Source organism: Labeo rohita, unplaced genomic scaffold (assembly GCF_022985175.1).
Source record: "Labeo rohita strain BAU-BD-2019 unplaced genomic scaffold, IGBB_LRoh.1.0 scaffold_87, whole genome shotgun sequence".
In the NCBI taxonomy this organism is placed as follows: Eukaryota; Metazoa; Chordata; class Actinopteri; order Cypriniformes; family Cyprinidae; genus Labeo; species Labeo rohita.
Genome location: NW_026129821.1, coordinates 221,786 through 240,829, shown reverse-complemented (window position 1 = coordinate 240,829; position 19,044 = coordinate 221,786). Strand labels below are relative to the sequence as shown.

The window sequence follows — 19,044 nt, the reverse complement described above, 5'->3', positions numbered from 1 at the left end:
AAGAGCTTTTTTTTTTTGAGACTCAAAATGTTTTGTAAACTGGAAAATTTGCATTTGCATTTTATACAGTGTAAAAGAAATACACTGTGATACTCTCCAAAATGAGGAGAAGAATTGTTGAATAAAGCTGTTTTTTTTTCTTTGTGCACAAAAAGTTTTCTCGTAGTTTCATGTTATGGTTGAACCACTGATGTCACGTGGACTATTTTGTCGATGTTCTTAGTACCTTTCTGGGCCTTGAATGTGGAATGACCCTTGCTGTCGATGGAGGATCAGAAAGCTGTTCATCAAAAATATCTTAAATTGTGTTCCAAGGGAAACTCAGTCATGGCATATTATTCAAAAATATTATTTATCATTATATTATTATATATAATATTATTCTTTTAAAATATTATTTTATTTACATACTTGACCCTGGAGCACAAAACCAGTCTTAAGTATCACAGGTAAATTTGTAGCACTAGACAACAATACATTGTACAAAATGATTATTTTTTCTTTTATGCCAAAAATCATCAGGATATTAAGTAAAGATCATGTTCCATTTAAGATATTTTGTAAATTTCCTACTGTAAATATATCAAAACTTATTTTTTAAGTAATATGCATTGCTAAGAACTTCATTTGGACAACTTTAAAGGTGATTTTCTCAATATTTGGATTTTTTGTTTGTACCGTCAGATTCCAGGTTTTCAAATAGTTGTATCTTTACCAAATATTGTCATATCCTAACAAACCATACATCAACCAAAAAGAAAAACGTACATTATATATATATATATATATATATATACACAAACTCTTATGACTGGTTTTTAGCAGATCTGACTTCTTAGGTTATGTTTAATACCTTCAAGCCATTGATGAATTTGGGGGAAAATTTCGCAAAAATGGATTAGAATAAAAATTTTTAGGACATCTTTGTGCACACTCTTAATTTGACATAAGACTCTAGAAAGTTCTTCATTTATATATAATTCTTAATTCCAAATTCTTCTTTCTCAACAATTCAAATCTCACTAAAAACAAAGCTTATTTAAGCAATTTATATGTATCAATTTTGAGACAAAAATAAATAAAACTGTGAGATACAAACTTTTAGTTGCTAGAAAATTCATTGAGAGATGAAAGTAACTAAGTGGGTAATTGAGAGAAAAAAGAACTATTTTTAGAAAAAAAAAAGTCCAAAATATGCGATGTAAGTTACTCAATTACTAGAAAACAGTCAGAATTATGAGATAAAAAGTAACAATTTTGAGAAGCCCAAAATGTGATATAAACTTGCAATTTTGAGAAAATTCAAAATTTTCTCAAAAAAAATTAAAATGTAATGAATTAATTAAAAATTAGTTTTAAAGAAATTCAAAGTAATTATTTAATATATTATTTAAATTATTTACAGTTGAGAAAATTCAAAGTATTTAAATTTTTGAATCAAATTCTCAGATGCTAAAAGAATGAGCAATTTTAAGAAAAAAAGTGATGTAAACTTGCAGTTAAGTAAAAAAAAAAAAAAAAAGTCTAAAAAAGTAACTGCGATATAAAAAAAGTTAACTGACAAAGTTGCAATTTTGAGAAAAAAAGTCCTATCTATAATGCTTTATACAGTATTGATTATTTCAAAACAACTTCACAGTAATGAAAATGATGACTTAAATAAGTGTTAATGTTGTAAAACTCTTGATTTCAGCTGTACAGCAGCTCTACTGAACACAAATGTCATTATTCACATCAATTCAAATAAACTATTTTCGTTTTTAAAAACATTTTTATTTGTTTCCATTCTAATCGATTCAAAGGTGATGTACGTAATATGTAACAAACAGATTTGTAATACAATGACTGAAATGTTTTCCTCATGTCACTGGTCAGATGCTCCTGTCCCTGATGTAAACACAAAAGCCATTTAATTCATCCAAACATTTTAATTTTCGATCTATAAATAAAACAGACACCAAAGAGGTCGACTGAAGTCTTGTTTATTGGAACTTTGTATGACAAACATCTAGAGAAACACCTTCAGGTTTTGCTACAGGACAAATCAGAGATTCAGACGGTGGAGAACTTCGGTAACTGGTTCCCGAGGATCACCTGCCGCTCCACACCCTGCTCAGAGATGACGGCCAGCCTGACCACACCGCCGCTGGAGCCGTCTCTCTCCATGGCCAGAGTCAGCGCTGCACATGAACACACACACACAGACCGATGAGACCAATAACAAAAGCAAAATACACATCTCCACTGCAAACACTGCCTCATGAACCACTCAAACCTTTGACTGAATCAGTGATTCAAAGCACATAACAAAAATAAACCCATAAACCAGTGTCTAAATGGCCTTTACCTGATCTCAGATCAGTTTTATACATTTCTGGAAATTATAGTCATACGTTTGTATTTACACGGTTTGCCCAGAGTGTGGCGCCTCAATCATCTTGCAAAGCAATTAGTTTAACTGATTCAAAGTTTAGTGCACATATGTGTGTGTGCGTGTCTGACCTCCTGCAGTGAATTTGAGACACTCTTCTTTGCTCATTCCGGCTTTGTAGTTTGAATCCACGTATCCGTAGATGTAGCTGCTGCCGGATCCTCCCACCGACACCGGCTGCCTGGTCATCATCCCTCCGACCGGCACCGTGTACACCTGACACACACACACACACACACACACTCAGATGAGCCCATTTCTCCATCTGCGTCACCGATTCGTGCTCCTGCTGAAGCCGTACCTGTCCGCCCCTCCGTTTGTCCCACCCGGCCACGATGATCCCGGCCATCAGCTCCTCTCTGTACCTGTAGCACATGTCCCGGAACAGACTGGCCGCCGTCTGCACTAGAGGAGCCTCGTCCAGCTCGATGCTGAATGAGACAGAGAAGACGAGAGTTAGCGCATCAGAGAACGCCGGACGTCCCGTATCGGATGCCGCGTGCGCCGCCGTACCTGTGGAAGCCCAGCTGATAGGTGACGGCGTCCGCGATGGCCTGCGTATCCGCCGCCGAGCCCGAGCGGCAGCAGAAGATGCGGTCGTGGATGGGAGTGAGTTTGTCCGTCACGCGGTTGGCGATGTAAGCGCTGCACAGATCACATCAAACGCTTACACACGCTGGAATCATCAGATTTATAACCTAAACTCATATGAACCAGTTTCTCTTACCCAGTAGTGGTGCGGGAGTCAGCGCCCATCACAACTCCACCGTCAAACTCCACCGCCATGATGGTGGTCTTAAAAAATAAATAAATAAATAAAAAAAGATCACATTACTACAGGACACTACGGAAGCTTAAACACCACAGAAAAAACTGTGCACTGTAAACTCAGAATTCTGATGAAAGACTTTTTGAGATTTGAGATTTAAAAAAATAGATTGAAAAAAATTTGAGATTTACATTTGCAATTTGGAAAAAAATAAATACTAGCGGATATAAACCTGCTGTTGCTACAAAAAAAAAAAAAAAAGTGAGAAAAAAGTAGGAAAGTAGGTAATAAAAGTAATTTTGATGGAAAAAAGAACAATCTGTGGTATAAATTCACAATAAAAAATAAAATAAAAAAAATCCAAAATGTGGGATATAAACTCTGAAATTTGAATTATCAGATAAAAAAAAGTAACAATCTTAAGAAGCCCAAAACACCGTTTTGAGAAAATTCACAGAAAACAAAAATAAATACAAAAAAAACCAAAAACAAAATAAATATATAATAAAAAAATAATAATAAAAAATAAAATAATATTACAATTTATTAATGAATAAAAATAAAATAGCAGTTGAGAAAATTCAAAGAAATGCCACAAATAAATTGTAGTTTTTGGAAAAAAAATAAATAAAAATAAATAAATAAATAGTAGTTTTGAAAAAAATATTCAAGTAGTACCAAAATAAATAAATAAATAAATAAACAAATAAATAGTAGTTCTGAGAAAATTCTAAGTACCAATAAATAAATCAATAAATAAATAAATAGTAACTTTGAGAAAATTTCAAGTAGTGTTGTCACGATACCAAAATTGACTTTGATGCGATACCTGACCAAAATATGACGATACTACCATATACTACGAAATACAAGGAAAAAAAAACATAGAACAACAGGAAAAGTAATTGAATAATAGATGATCCAAATGGAGATCATAGTTATTTTATCTATTAAAACAAAGTATTTCATCCCCCTTTAAAAAAAAATGTAAAAAAATGAAATAATATTAATCACATGCCAGTGCCACTACACAGGATTATAGTGAACAAATACTGAATCTACAGGTATGTAGAGATCTTTGCTATATTGGTAAGTTCACTTAAAGGATAAAACCAAATCTTATTTCATGATATAGTCATTTTATTTCGCAACAACAATTTATATCATGACATAGTTATTCTTTGTTATTTTATCTTTGTTTTATTAATAATAAGAACCCAGATGCAAGTAACAAACTAAAGGAAAACAATAAAACAAAAACAAAAATGAAATAAAAAGGGCCCTATGAAATCGGTTTTATTTTTTCCAAAATTCCATTTTAATTTTTCCAGACTCTATTTTAATGGTTGCATAAAAAGTATTTATCAAACAGCATGTCTAATTAGTTGAAATCATGAAACTTGCAGAATTTAACAGCAATTTATTAAAAGTTTAACAAAAATGAAGTTTTTAAGGCTCTATGAAATACATTTTATTATTTTTCTCAAACTCAGTTTTGTTTGTGAATCTGTTTTCCATTCATTTTCTGGATTCTATTTTAATCGTTTCATTACATTTTAATAATCAAAAACATGTCTAATGAATTTAGAAAGAATAATTAGATTTGATAAATTAATTTATTATAGGATATTTCTTTTTTTTTTCAGAAATACTGTGTTGTGCATTTACAATTTTCTGGTAAATAAATTCAGGTAATTTTTTTTCTGGTAAATATTCTGTATCACAATAATAATTGTATTATTATTAATAGTACTATCTTTACATTAAGTAATATATTAATATATTTCTGACTGTCAAGTTAAACTGAACTTTTATTTTAACGGTGGACTTTTATTTTTGCTGTGAAGACCTTTGGGGTCTTCATTATATGACAACAGTTTTCCGCAAAAGAGACGGTAAAATGCTCACAAAGTGACTCTCAGAGCAGTTCTAGAGATGATGTTCATGTGTTCATTTACTCGTATATTGAGGCGGCAGAGGCTGAAAACACCGCAAGCGTCACGTGTATGTGTGTAGTAAACAAAACTGCACATCTGCGCCAATCACTAACACAGACACAGAAATACGGCTCTTATTAAAATGCACTCCTAAAGTACCGGCACTAGTAAAATGTGTAATCGTAATACTTTTTAAGTACCGGTATATCGTGCAACACTAATACCAAGTATCAAAAATAAATACATACATAAATAAATTGTAGTTTTGAGAAAATTCAAAGTACCAAAAATAAATAAATAAATACATAAACTGTAGTTTTGAAAAAAAAAAAAAGTAGTTTATTTAAAGTAGTTTAAAAAATAAATAAATTGTAGTTAAGAAAATTCAAAGTACCATAAATAAATAAATAGCAGTTTTGCGAAAATTTAAAGAATCAAAAATAAATAAATAAACTGTAGTTTTGAAAAAAAAAAAAACCCCCAAAAAAAACAATTTAATATATAGTATCAAAAATAAATAAATTGCAGTTAAGAAAATTCAAAGTACCATAAATAAATAAATAAATAAATAGCAGTTTGAGATTTAAAGAAATTTAAGTTTCTAACAGAAATTTAAAGAATCAAAAATAAATAAATAAACAAACTGCAGTTTTGTACAAAAGTACAAAAATTGAAATAAACTCTCAGATACTAAAAAAGTCAGAATTGTGAGGTTAAAATGAGAACTTTTGAGAAAAAATGATATAAATTTGCAGTTAAGAAAAAAAGAAGAGATAAAATTGGAGTATGTAAATATATTAATTGGAGTAATATAAACTGACAAATTCTAGAAAAAGTCAACAGTGAGATAAAAAGTCGCGAATTTAGAAAAAAAAGTGAATTGAGTTAAAACTATCAGTCTTTTAGAGGAAAAAATAGTAATAATTGTGATTTAAAAAAGTTAACTGTTAGATAAAGTTGCAATTCTGAGAAAAAAAGTCGTGAAAAGTATGACTTGTGATACACAGAAACGCAGTTGTTCGAAACAAAGTCAGAATTGTGAGATAAAAGTGGCAATTTTGAAAAATAAATACTAAATTGTAAAATATAAACTCCAGAAAACGCAGCTTATAGAACAGTCAGAATTACTAATTACACACATATGAGTCTTAGGCTTTCATAGTAAACCTGAGTGATTTTGAAGACACAAACACAGAGTTCAGTGTTGAACAGTGTTCATCATCTGCTCGCGCTGCTTTGATTCATCTATCAGTTGATAATAATGTCATAACTAACAACCGCGCTACTATAATAAATAAATGACTGTAAATAGTACACAAACAAAATGTATCTATGTAGCTAATGTAAATATGTTGTGTATAATGAGCTCGATGTGAATGATTGTTGAGTTTCTGCTGCATCATTCACGAGCGAATGAGCGAATAAACGCGTCTCTCTACAGCAAAACTCACTCTTTTGAGATTATTAAAATAATTATTTGTACTTCCTACCCCTGTGCTGACTTCTCTCTGCGTCCAGTCAGGATATAAATCATTATAATTATTTAAAGTAGAAACATTAGCTGGAAACTGCAGCGCTGTAGCCATCTTGAAAGAAGAACGGAACTGAAGGACCCCGCAACAGGAGTCCGCACATACGCCTGTCATAAACGACCACACACGCCTGATACAGCAGGAAAAAAACACTTCCGCGGAAATGCATTATATAATTTAAACAATAATACGCAGTGTTGTTGATTTATTTTTTATTAATGTTCGTTTGAAGCGTATTAGATCGCTCGATTGTTTCAAGCGGAATTTTGACACTTGTTCAGGCAGCTGTCGCGCCAGTCTCGGGGCAGACGCCGTGCGGAAGGTAAATAATGAAATCCGTCAACATTTACTGCATTAAACATCCTGTGAATTAAACTCAACACGGGTAATGGAAACGGTGTTTATCTTATGTGTAATTTAACTCTATGGTCGTGTTTACGATAGTGATGTTGATCAGATGCGCTTTGTGTCACTGATGTTACACTGTCATCATCATCATCATCATCATCATCAGTAACGTGTGATTTGTGTGTTTCTCTCAGATGACCGTTCACAACTTGTACATATTTGATCGCAATGGCACCTGCCTGCATTACAGCGAATGGAACCGCAAGAAACAAGCCGGAATCTCCAAAGAAGAGGTTCACAAACACACAAACACACAAACACAAACACACACTGTTGCTGTTTATATGCTTTTATTTTCTGTGTATGTGTTACGTGTTGTAGTTTTAGTCATATGATGCGTTCTGTTGTTACTTTCTGTGCATATTTAAGCTGTCTTGAGAAAGCCAACTTACTGATCTACTATTTAAGAATATTCTTCTTCTTCTTCTGAGCCAAATTTCGGTATCTGTCTCCTCCTAGAGCTTTCAAGCTAGAGCCACCAAACTCGGTCCAGACCTTCAGACTGATCCGGCTTACAGTTTTCGTAAACCAGACTATCAAATCCACCAAAAATCCCATAGACATGAATGTTCAAATGAGCAACACACTTCAAACTCCAACTGACAAAATTCAAATCTAAACTCCCAGAATCCCTTGAGGCTCAATCAAGCTTCCCTTCTATGTACTATTTCTAATCCATTTAGACTCATTCAAGCTTCCACTCTAATATTTCTAATATTTCTAATCTATCTAGCTATCTAAATCATGCTAGGGTTAGGGTTAGGGTTAGTAACATGCTAATCATGTTAGTAACATGCTAGGAACTTGATAATAATGCTAGCAACATGCTAGTTACATGCTAATCATGCTAGCAACATGCTAGGAACATGATAATCATACTAGAAACATGCTAGTTACACAACATGCTAGTTACACATAATCATACTAGAAACATGCTAACAACATGCTAGTAACATGTTAACCATGCTAGTAACATGCTAATCACTTGCTAACAACATGCTAGGAACATGATAATACATGCTAATCATACTAACAACATGCTAATAACATGCTAATCATGATAGAAACATGCTAGCAACGTGCTAGTAACATGCTAATCATGTTAGAAACATGTTAACAACATGCTAGTAACATACTAACAACATGCTAATAACATAGTAATCATGATAGAATCATGCTAGCAACATGCTAGTAACATGCTAATCATACTAACAACATGCTAATAACATGCTAATCATGATAGAAACATGCTAGCAACGTGCTAGTAACATGCTAATCATGCTAACAACATGCTAGTAATATGCTAATCATGTTAGAAACATGCTAACAAAATTGTAGTAACATGCTAATCATACTAACAACATGCTAATAACATGCTAATCATGATAGAAACATGCTAGCAACGTGCTAGTAACATGCTAATCATACTAACAATGCTAATAACATAATCATGATAGAAACATGCTAGTAACATGCTAATCATGCTAATATATTAGAAACATGTTAACAACATGCTAATTATGTTAACAACATGTTAGTAACATGCTAATCATGTTAACAACATGTTAGTAACATGCTAATCATGATAGAAAATGCTAACAACATGCTAGTAACATGCTAATCATGATAGAAAATGCTAGCAACTTGGTAATCATGCTAGCAACGTGCTAGTTACATGCTAATCATTCTAGAAACATGTTAACAACATGCTAGTAACATGCTAATCATGCTAGCAATGTGCTAGTTACATGCTAATCATACTAGAAACATGTTAACAACATGTTAGTAACATGCTAATCATTTTAGAAACATGCTAGCATCATGCTAATAACTTGTTAATCATGCCAGAAACATGCTATCAACATGCTAATCATGCTAAAACATGTTAACAACATGTTAAATCACGTAACCAATGTGTTAAATCATGCTAGCTGCTTACATACTATTACAACTGCTTCAAACTTTCAGGCTAGGCTTTCTCAAGACAACTTAACTCATCTAGTCTTATATATTCATGTTTTATTTATTTTTAAATAAAAAATGCTTTTATATATATATATATATATATATATATATATATATATATACACACACACATATATATATATATATATATATGTGTGTGTGTGTGTGTGTGTGTTATTTCTCAGATGTGATGATGAGTGCAGCTGATTCTGTTCTGTTTTCTCTTTGTTTGATCAGGAGTTTAAGCTGATGTATGGGATGCTGTTCTCCATCCGATCCTTCGTCAGTAAGATGAGTCCGCTGGACATGTATCCTTCATTTCATCAGAGCGCCAGCGTGTGTTTGTTAGTGTGTGTGTGTGTGTGTGTGTGTGTGTGTGTGTGTGTGTACTTGTTTTTGTGAGGACCAAATGTCCCCACAAGGATAGTAAAACCTGAAATTTTTGACATTGTGGGGACCGGCTTGAGGTCCCCATGGGTACAAAAGCTTATAAATCATACAGAATGAGTTTTTTTGAGAAAGTAAAAATGCAGAAAGTTTTCTGTAAGGGTTAGGTTTAGGGGTAGGGTTAGGGTAAGGGGATAGAAAATACAGTGTGGACAGTATAAAAACCATTGCACCTATGGAGAGTCCCCACAAAGATAATAAACCAGACATGTGTGTGTGTGTGTGTGTGTGTGTGTGTGTGTGTGTGTGTGTGTTCATGTTCTCCTTGACTGAATGGTTCAGGAAAGAAGGCTTTCTGGCGTTTCAGACCAGCCGATATAAACTGCATTATTATGAAACTCCTACGGGAATCAAACTGGTGATGAACACAGACCTCGGTGTACCGAACTGTAGAGACACACTGCAACAGATCTACAGCACGGTAACACACACACACACACACACACACACTGTAGCAGGGGTTTTTAAACAGTCATACATTTGGTTTGATCAAATTCAAGACCATGAAATATTAAATAGTATAACTTCACTGTGACTTTATCAATTTGTGATAAAGATATGTTGATGTGCTAAAATAACTATAACTAAAACAGAAATAAAAATGAATAAAAATATAGATATATTAAAAAAAAACCTAATTAAAAAATACAACAAAATGACTAAAACTTTAACTAAAATTAAAGTGAAAACGAAAATATAAAAACACAAAAACCTTTTTAAAATATAAATAAAAACTATAAAAGCGTGACATAATACGGTCATTCCGTGTCAACTCAGCCAGAGGTCGCCAGCTCAAATTTTTGATTTTGCTAATATTTTTTTTGAAGAAAGATACACATGTAAAGTGATTAAAGACAAAACATTAAATGTCATGGATGAATATTTACTGCGTAATCCACTGTTTTGTAGAGGGGGGTCAAAATAGCAATTTTCATTTGAGATTTAGAGTGAAATTACAGGGGGATAAAAATGACTTTAGAAAGATGGCAACATCAAATTGTTATTTTTACTCAGAGATTGGTAGCTCTATTAGTAAATCTGTTGACTTTATCAATCTTTGTTGCATTATGTAACCATTCAAATATGGGGAAACAGCACTTTACAAGTTTTTACTCTGAAGTTTGCCTGCCTGTAACTCAAGACATTTTAAAGATATCTTAATGCCCTTTTAGATATTGGGCCTTTTTACGTTTAAGGCCCTATATGGCTCTGTTCCAGAGATATTGGAATTATAATACGCTAAATCGCTAAAATGTACATATGTGGGTCAGTTTGCAGAACGATGATAGTTCTTTTCTTTTAAAGAAGATTGTCTGAAGAACAAATCATGTTGAAACCAGAGATGTGTCTTGTTTACTTATGTCAAAAAACTGCTTTGAACATACCTGTCTGAGTCTTAGTTCCTAATAAACTTTTGTGTTGAATTTTCACAGTCCTACGCCAAGGCTCCATTTACAGATTGTTGAATATTAACCATTTTCAGCGGTTGAAAACCAAATGTTGGTCACTATACAGCCGATACTTGCTTTATTTAAAGAACAATGTCTGAAAAATCAATAATGTTAAAAAGTTAGAAGAGGATTCCAGAAGAAAACTTTCTTAGGAACCAGAATCTAAAATCATATTAAGATACTTCAAATACTTCTTGAGTTACAGGCACTTTATAAAAAGAATATTTATGACACTCAAACACGTATGTCCTATACAATTGTTTTGATAGAGGAAAACAAGATGCGTGCCTAGTTTCATCATTTATTCCTCAGACATTGTTCTTTAGCTCTATACAAAGTAACCAACATACGGTTTTCAACCACTGAAAATGGGTAATATTCAACAACCTGAAAATGGAGCAGCATTGAGATCCCCATATCTCTGGGACTGATGGGAATGATGTAGGGAATGATGCAGGGATTCCAAAAGAAAGAGAATCTAAAATCACATTGTGATGCCTTTATTGCTTATTGAGTTACAGCCATGCAAACTTTGGAAAAAAAAAAAAAATATATATATATATATTATTTATGGCACTCAGAGAGGTATGTTCAATCCAGTTGTTTTGACAGAAGGAAATGAGGTACATCTCTAGCTTCAACATTATTTGTTCTTCAGACATTCCTCTTTATAAGAAAAGAAGCATCATATTTTTGCAAAGTGAACCATATTTGGTTTTTGATTTACTGCTGGAGCCATATTGAAATTCCAGTATCTCTGGAACCGAACCATACAGGGCCTTCAAAATAAAGATGCCAAAAGGAAAGTTTGTTAAGACCAAATATCTAAAAGGGCATTAAGATATCTTTAATACTACTTGTTACATGCATGCAAACTTTGCTGTTTCTCCATTTTTGAATGTTCACCATTGGCACATAATGCAACAAAGATTGATAAAGTCAACAGATTTTACTAATAGAACAAACAATCTCTGTGTAGAAATATCATTACGATGCTGCCATCTTTCTGAAATCATTTTTAACCCCCTGTAATTTGGCATTTTGCTCCCTCTACAAAACAGTGGATTACTCTGGACATTTCATATTTAGGCTGTCTTCAATATAAATGTTTATCTTTCTTAAAAAATTTTTTTTTAGCAAAATCATAAAATTGAGATTGGGAAGTTTTTGATTTTTGGTTGATTTGACATGGAATGACCCAAAATATAATTATTAAACTTCAAAAGACAGTCATTCAGTTACGTAAATGTGAGTGTTGCATGTTTCAGAACTGTTTCAAAGCCATTCTTAGTCAGTGAATATCACACATTTATGTCTAAAGATTGATTATGATTATGCTGTGTGTGTGTGTGTGTAGCTATACGTGGAGTACATCGTGAAGAACCCGCTGTGTGCGCTGGGCGAGTCTCTACAGAGTGACCTGTTCAGCAGTAAACTGGACTCCTTCATCAGAGCGTTACCGTTCTTCAGCGTCCGCGCCGCCTGACCGCCGCTCCTCCTCAACCACAGCTCCTCACTTAAACATCTTCACTCACCAAATCTGTTTGAATAAACAACTCTTTTTTTTAAAAATAATGACTTTATTTTCCCATCATTGTGTGTGTGATGATGTCGCTGCTCATGTAGGGTTCATGACAGCAGATGAGTATGAATAAACACAAGTTTAATAATGGGTTAAAGTGTGGGGATTGGGTCAGTGTAGCTATAGATGTATTTACAGAAATAATTGCAGATGCATTTGCATGCTGGTAATTTTTTTTTAATATGAGGACCATATTATAAAAATGGATGTCCATTTTTGCCACGAAATAAAAAAAATAACTGATCTATCTTAGAATTCAGACTATTTTTTCACAATTCTGACTTTCTTCTTGTAATTCAGAATTTTTATCTTGCAATTCTGACCTTTTTAAATTATGAATTTATATCTCACAATTCAGTTTTTCCCCTCTTCACTATGAAAAAAAAGCAACTTTTTACTTTGCAATTTGGACTTTTCATCTCAGAATTGTGAGTTTATATTATCATTTTTTTTGGAAGTCAAGCTTCCATAAAGAACAGTAAGTAGATTGAATCAAATGTTTAATGTAAATGTTAACATCATAGTTAAAGACACCTGATATGAAGTGGGTTCCAGATGTTTGCTCAAGGATTCTCAGGACATGATGGCAGTGACTTCAGTAAGTTTAATTTTAGCTTCCCACTCACTGACTGTTCATTGCTGTCAGTTATTGTTGTTTGTAAATATCAGCATATTTACAAATGCATTTTGTGATGTTTGATGTGATGAAAAAATGTGCAGGACAAGTAACATGTTCTAGTCCAAAATGATCCTCAGCAAAGCTCTCCATCACGTGAGAAGAACTCAAGCTTCTGATGAGCTCCTTTGGATGGAAAGTAAGAAACAAAACCAACATGAAGAATTTAACTAAAATCGGAGTCCATAATCCATTATAACACTTCCTCTAGTTGAAAAAGCCCATCCCCTGTTGCATCTCCCATTAAAATCTCCCACAATTTTTTTTTTTTTTTTCCTCTCCTCTATCCTGATCTGATAAAATCCTGATCTTATACTCTGGAGATTGTATTGTGGAGAATTTTTAATGTATGCATTCATTGTATTGAATAATATTGTCAAACTGTATGTACTTGAGTGTCATCTGAAATTGTGTAAATCACACTAGATCACATGTGACATGCTGTATTAATTTGAATGTAAACTATATGAATATGTCAAGCACCATTAAAAAAAAAAATAAAGTAATATATGTGGGGAAGAAAACATGGAATTTACTTTTGTCTTTTCATATACCTTTCATATATAAAAAAAACACTACATGACATTGACCACTGTGCATAAATGATGAACATTATCAATAAGCACACAACCTGAAAATCATTAAACCTGGACAGGATAAAGTGATAGAATCTCTTATTGACATGCTTCTTGTGAAAAGTTGTTCAAGCAAGCAATGAATAAGCTCAGGATGTATAATCTCTGCCTTACTGACAATTGAGACTCGAAGGACTTGCATTGTACAGCACTTGCTCTTCCATTTTGGTGATCCACTACTCTGACTTTAAGTGCCAGAAAAAACAAATGCTTGTATAAATAAACTACATATAAATCACTGCAAACTAACAAAATCAAACTCATCTTGCCATACCAAATGGTGATAAAACACCACCACAACAATAAATTGAATTAAGCGCACCCTTTACTACAAACGCAGCCACTAAGAAAGGCACTCTGACTAAACATTTTAATATTATGGCCAAACCAGGACTTTTAAAGCCAATCAGAAAATATGTACCACCTGGAGAACACCTGCTAATTATTGAGCTCAGTAATTAATTATCACTCAGCACACAAGTTCATGTTTTAGCCTCCAGAAGTAATCTCGTTTCCCTCAATATCACTAAGAATTTCATTATTCCACAAAGACAGCTAAAAAAGGCACCAAATAAAGAGCACAGAAAAAGTGGTCTGATGGAAAAAAAGTTTAGTACCAAATGTTATCTTTTTTTTAAAAAAATACACTTTCTCCAGACACATTCATTTCAAGCCTAGACTGAAGACTCATCTGCAACACATACAGCTAACTCATTACCTACAAGCAGTTTTATACACACATAGTGGTTGAAAAGGTATCGTAAGGAGGTCTTAGAAACTTTGGTCCAATAAAGCCAGGCCCACACTACAGGATTTTTAGCCCGATTTTGCCCCGATTTTCCCCTCCTAAGAATTGGAGCACCTCTTGTGGAGCACCTTGATCGGTCTTGATGTTCAGCACAGATAATCTGGTAATGTGAGACGTTCACAGATCGAATCTTGCACCTCCTGATCTGCTCTCACACAAATCGGGGCCACCCAGATTAATATCAAACATGTTAGTAAGGAGTAAGAGAAGCTCTGGGTTGAATTTGTCTCAGTTTTGAACGTACTGGGTGAATGCAGAAAGCGCTAGCACACTTAGTGCATGTAAACATTGCTGAAATTATTATCTGTAGCGTAAGATCACGTGAGGTGATCCCACCGGCATGATAATCGTAGTAATATCTTGTAGTGTGTGATACACCATGATTTTCAAATCTTGTAGTGTGCGCATGTTTAAGATTTCAGGGAAGATCATCTGCAATGATTCTCCTTATGTGTGCACTGCAACCAGATTTCATAATCGGTTAGGATTTTAAAAATCCTGTAGTGTGAGCCCAGCGTAACACACACTTTACATGCTGACTCATGCACTGATAGATTTTGTTGTAGTGCTTACAAGATGCTTTAATATGATTTCCGGTACACAATAACTAAATCATTAGGGGGGTGGGAGTTGGGGATAGGGGGACTACTTGCACCCTAAAGAAAAACATACACTTCTAACATAATGTTTGTGCATATTATTTATTTAGACACATTTTATGTCAGTATGTCTATATCAAAACTATTTCTAAAGTGAAAACCACAAACATGATGCAAATCCATCAGCGCATGAGTTTTAATAGGATGTTAATGATGAAACAGTTGTTCATTAATTGGGATGCCAGGTGATGCAAATCAGTGTCACTGCTCATCTTTAAAATGCCTGGCCAGACTGCCAGACTAAATGGTTGAACTTGTGGGCAAAATGGGTCCTTTTAGACTTCTTATTTTATTGTATCTGTATCATTTATGGAGTGAAGGTAAATTAACTTTAATAAATGGGTATTAAAAATATGTTTCTTTTGGTAACCTTGACTTTCATTTTAGTGCTCTGTTCTCCAATTGAACGTGCTTCCCATGCATCTGACTGGAATGATGCTGGGCAAGTACTACAAGAAAACAAAGGTTTGGTTTTATTTATTTATTTATTTACAAGTTGTGTATGTTTGCATGATTATGTGGGTTCAACTATCATATTGTATTAATATTAAACAGAATCTACTGCCACTGTAGTATGTTGCCAATTAACTGTAGTATGACGCCACTTAAAAGTTTAAGTGCTATTATTATTATTATTATTATTATTATTATTATTATTATTTTAGGACGGACTGTTTACTCTGAAAAATCTACTCTAATGGACTACCCCTTTGTAAAAGGAGCATATCCTAAAGAACCCAGTTCCTCCTTGCCTGAGAAGTCCAACAGTAAACTTGAAAAACCCAGTTTTTCCCTCCCAGTAAAAAAAAGTTTTCTGTTGTCAAAGACCAGTTTGACACCTGAGAAACCTGGTTCCAGTGCTCCTATGGAACACAAATCCACGCCATTCGAAAAGTCTAGTGCTCATCCCTCTGAGAAACCCAGTACTGCTTTGGTACCCAGTTCTTCCATTCCATCTGAGAAGTCCAGTGTTAAACCTGAAAACCTAGACCTCACATAGAGCCCATTTCCTCCACATCTGAAAGTTCAAGCACTGAACCTGAGAAACCTAGTGCTCACATAGAACCCAGTTCTTCCCACCCATCTGAGAAGTCCAGTCTGGAACCTGAGAAACCTAATTCCTCCCCATCCCGGAAGTCCAGGGCTAAGAAAAATGTAATTCCTGTGGAACCCAGTTCCTCCCACCCATCTGAGGAATCCAGCGCTAAACCTAAGAAACCTAGTGGTCCAATGAAACCTAGTTCTTCCCAACCATCTGAGAAGTCAGTGTCTAAACCTGAGAAAAAACCCAGCTCTAAACCTGAGAAACCTAGTCCTCACATGGAACCCAGTTCTTCCCACCCATCTGAGAGGTCAAAAGTTAAATCTGAGAAACTTAGTGGTCCCATGAAACCTAGTTCTTCCCCTTCCATCTGAGAAACCAGTCTCTAAACCTGAGAAACCTAGTCCTCACATGGAACCCAGTTCTTCCCTCCCATCTGAAAAGTCCAGTGTTAAACCTGAGAAACCTAGTGCTCCCATGGAACCCAGTTCCTTGTTCCCATCTGAGAAGTCTGGATCCCTTCCCTCTGAGAAACCTAGTTCAAAAGGTGAGAAACCTAGTCCTCAAATGGAACCTAGTTCCTCCCACACATCTGAAAAGTCAGAAGTTAAATCTGTGAAACCCGGTGGTCCCATGAAACCTAACCCAGTTCTGAATTGGAGAAATCAAGTTTTGTATCATCTAAAACTCCTGAGAACCCCCATCTGAGAAGTCACATGGAACCCAGTTCTTCCCAGCCATCTGAGAAGTCCATGTTAAACCTGAGAAACCCATCTGAGAAGTCTAAACCTGAGAAACCTAGTCCTCACATGGGAACCCAGTTCTTCCCACCCATCTAAAAAGTCCAGTTGCTAAATCTGTAAACCTGAGAAACCTAGTGCTCCTATGGAACCCAGTTCCTTGTTCCCATCTGAGAAGTCCAGCCCTAAACCTGAGAAACCTAAACCTGTCCTCAGAAGCCCAGTTCTTCCCAACCATCTGAGAAGTCCAGTGTTAAACCTGAGAAACCTAGTCCTCACATGGAGCCCAGTTCTTCCCAGCCATCTGAGGAGTCCAGAGTTAAACCTGAAAAACCTAGTCTCCCATGGAACCCAGTTCTTGTTCCCATCTGAGAAGTCCAGTGCTAAACCTGAGAAACCTAGTTCTCACATGGAGCCCAGTTCTTCCCAACCATCTGAGAGAAGTCCAGTTCTTACCCATCTGAGAAACCTAGTGAACCCTCTCCATCTGAGAAACCTAAAGTTCTTCCCACCCATCTGAGAAGTCCAGAAGTTAAATCTGAGAAACCTAGTGGTCTCACATGAAACCTAGCTCCTTGTTCCTATCTGAGAAGTCTGGGCTCTCTTTCCTCTGAAAAACCCAGCTATAAACCTGAGAAACCTAGTCCTCACATGGAACCTAGTTCTTCCCAACCATCTGAGAAGTCCAGTGTTAAACCTGAGAAACCTAGTTAAATCATGGAACCTAGTTCCTCCCACCCATCTGAGAAGTCAGAAGTTAAATCTGAGAAACCTGGTGGTCCCATGAAACCTAGTTCCTTGTTCCCATCTGAGAAGTATGGCTTCCTTCCCTCTGAGAAACCCATCTCTAAACCTGAAAAACCTAGTCCTCACCTGGAACCCAGTTCTTCCCACCCATCTGAGAAGTCAGATGTTAAATCTGAGAAACCTAGTGGTCCCATGAAACCTAGTTCCTTGTTCCTATCTGAGAAGTCTGGCTCTCTTTCCTCTGAAAAACCCAGCTATAAGCCTGAGAAACCTAGTCCTCACATGGAACCCAGTTCTTCCCAGCCATCTCAGGAATCCAGCACTAAACCTGAGAAACCTAGTCCTCACATGGAACCCAGTTTCCCCCACCCATCTGAGAAGTCAGAAGTTAAATCTGAGAAACCTAGTGGTCCCATGAAACCTAGTGGTCCCATGAAACCCAGTTCCTTGTTCCCATCTGAGAAGTATGGCTCCCTTCCCCCTGAGAAACCCAGTTCTAAAGGTGAGAAATCTAGTCCTCACATGGAACCCAGTTTCTCCCACCCATCTGAGAAGTCAGAAGTTAAATCTGAGAAACCTAGTGGTCCCATGAAACCTAGTGGTCCCATGAAACCCAGTTCCTTGTTCCCATCTGAGAAGTATGGCTCCCTTCCCCCTGAGAAACCCAGTTCTATACGTGAGAAACCTAGTCCTCACATGGAACTCAGTTCCTCCCACCCATCTCAGGAATCCAGCACTAAATCTGAGAAACCTAGTCCTTACATGGAACCCAGTTTTTCCCACCCTTCTGAGAAATCCGGTGCTGAACCTGAGAAACCTAGTTCCTCCCACCCATCTGAGAAGTCAGAAGTTAAATCTGAGAAACCTGGTGGTCCCATGAAACCTAGTTCCTTGTTCCCATCTGAGAAGTCTGGATCCCTTCCCTCTGAGAAACCCAGTCCTCGCATGGAGCCCAGTTCCTCACACCCATCTGAGAAGTCAGATGTTAAATCTGAGAAACCTAGTTCCTCACACCCATCTTCCTTCACATCTGAGAAGTTAAACCTCTAGTCCTCACATGGAAACCCAGTGGTCCCAGCACTAAATCTGAGAAACCTAGTTCCTGGAGTTTTTCCCATCCCGGTGCTCCTCCCAGCCATCTGAGAAACCCAGTTCTAAACCTGAGAAACCTAGTCCTCACATGGAACCCAGTTCCTCCCACCCATCTGAGAAGTC

The 19,044-nt window shown here is 35.5% G+C and overlaps 3 protein-coding genes and 2 long non-coding RNA genes across 6 annotated transcripts; 3 read left to right on the top strand and 2 right to left on the bottom strand.

Annotated features, from left to right (window-relative positions):
- Positions 1–1,966: 1,966 nt before the first annotated feature.
- On the bottom strand, positions 1,967–6,763 carry psmb6 (proteasome 20S subunit beta 6). Its single transcript, XM_051105039.1, has 6 exons — positions 6,628–6,763; positions 3,159–3,226; positions 2,945–3,076; positions 2,733–2,862; positions 2,503–2,647; positions 1,967–2,180 (listed from the first exon to the last, which is right to left on the bottom strand). The coding sequence occupies exons 1-6, from the start codon at positions 6,721–6,723 to the stop codon at positions 2,053–2,055; spliced, it is 699 nt and encodes a 232-aa protein (XP_050960996.1). The 5' UTR covers positions 6,724–6,763; the 3' UTR covers positions 1,967–2,052.
- Positions 6,764–6,853: 90 nt separating this feature from the next.
- Positions 6,854–12,511, top strand: trappc1 (trafficking protein particle complex subunit 1). 2 transcript variants are annotated; one of them, XM_051105040.1, is made up of 5 exons: positions 6,854–6,991; positions 7,212–7,310; positions 9,280–9,350; positions 9,772–9,910; positions 12,298–12,511. In XM_051105040.1, exons 2-5 carry the CDS (start codon positions 7,212–7,214, stop codon positions 12,424–12,426), a joined length of 438 nt encoding a protein of 145 aa, XP_050960997.1. In that variant the 5' UTR covers positions 6,854–6,991; the 3' UTR covers positions 12,427–12,511. The 2 variants fall into 2 exon arrangements, with proteins under 2 accessions (XP_050960997.1, XP_050960998.1); XM_051105041.1 differs by having other exon boundaries at positions 6,864–7,054.
- Positions 12,512–15,507: 2,996 nt separating this feature from the next.
- LOC127162274 (uncharacterized) lies at positions 15,508–16,084 on the top strand. Its single transcript, XR_007827292.1, has 3 exons — positions 15,508–15,620; positions 15,688–15,765; positions 15,966–16,084. It is a non-coding gene; the product is annotated as an uncharacterized LOC127162274 (long non-coding RNA).
- A 1,219-nt stretch (positions 16,085–17,303) lies between these two features.
- On the bottom strand, positions 17,304–18,128 carry LOC127162273 (uncharacterized). Its single transcript, XR_007827291.1, has 4 exons — positions 18,011–18,128; positions 17,807–17,854; positions 17,714–17,740; positions 17,304–17,407 (listed from the first exon to the last, which is right to left on the bottom strand). It is a non-coding gene; the product is annotated as an uncharacterized LOC127162273 (long non-coding RNA).
- A 49-nt stretch (positions 18,129–18,177) lies between these two features.
- On the top strand, positions 18,178–18,879 carry LOC127162253 (putative protein TPRXL). Its single transcript, XM_051105023.1, has one exon. It carries the CDS (start codon positions 18,178–18,180, stop codon positions 18,877–18,879), a length of 702 nt encoding a protein of 233 aa, XP_050960980.1.
- Positions 18,880–19,044: the final 165 nt, after the last annotated feature.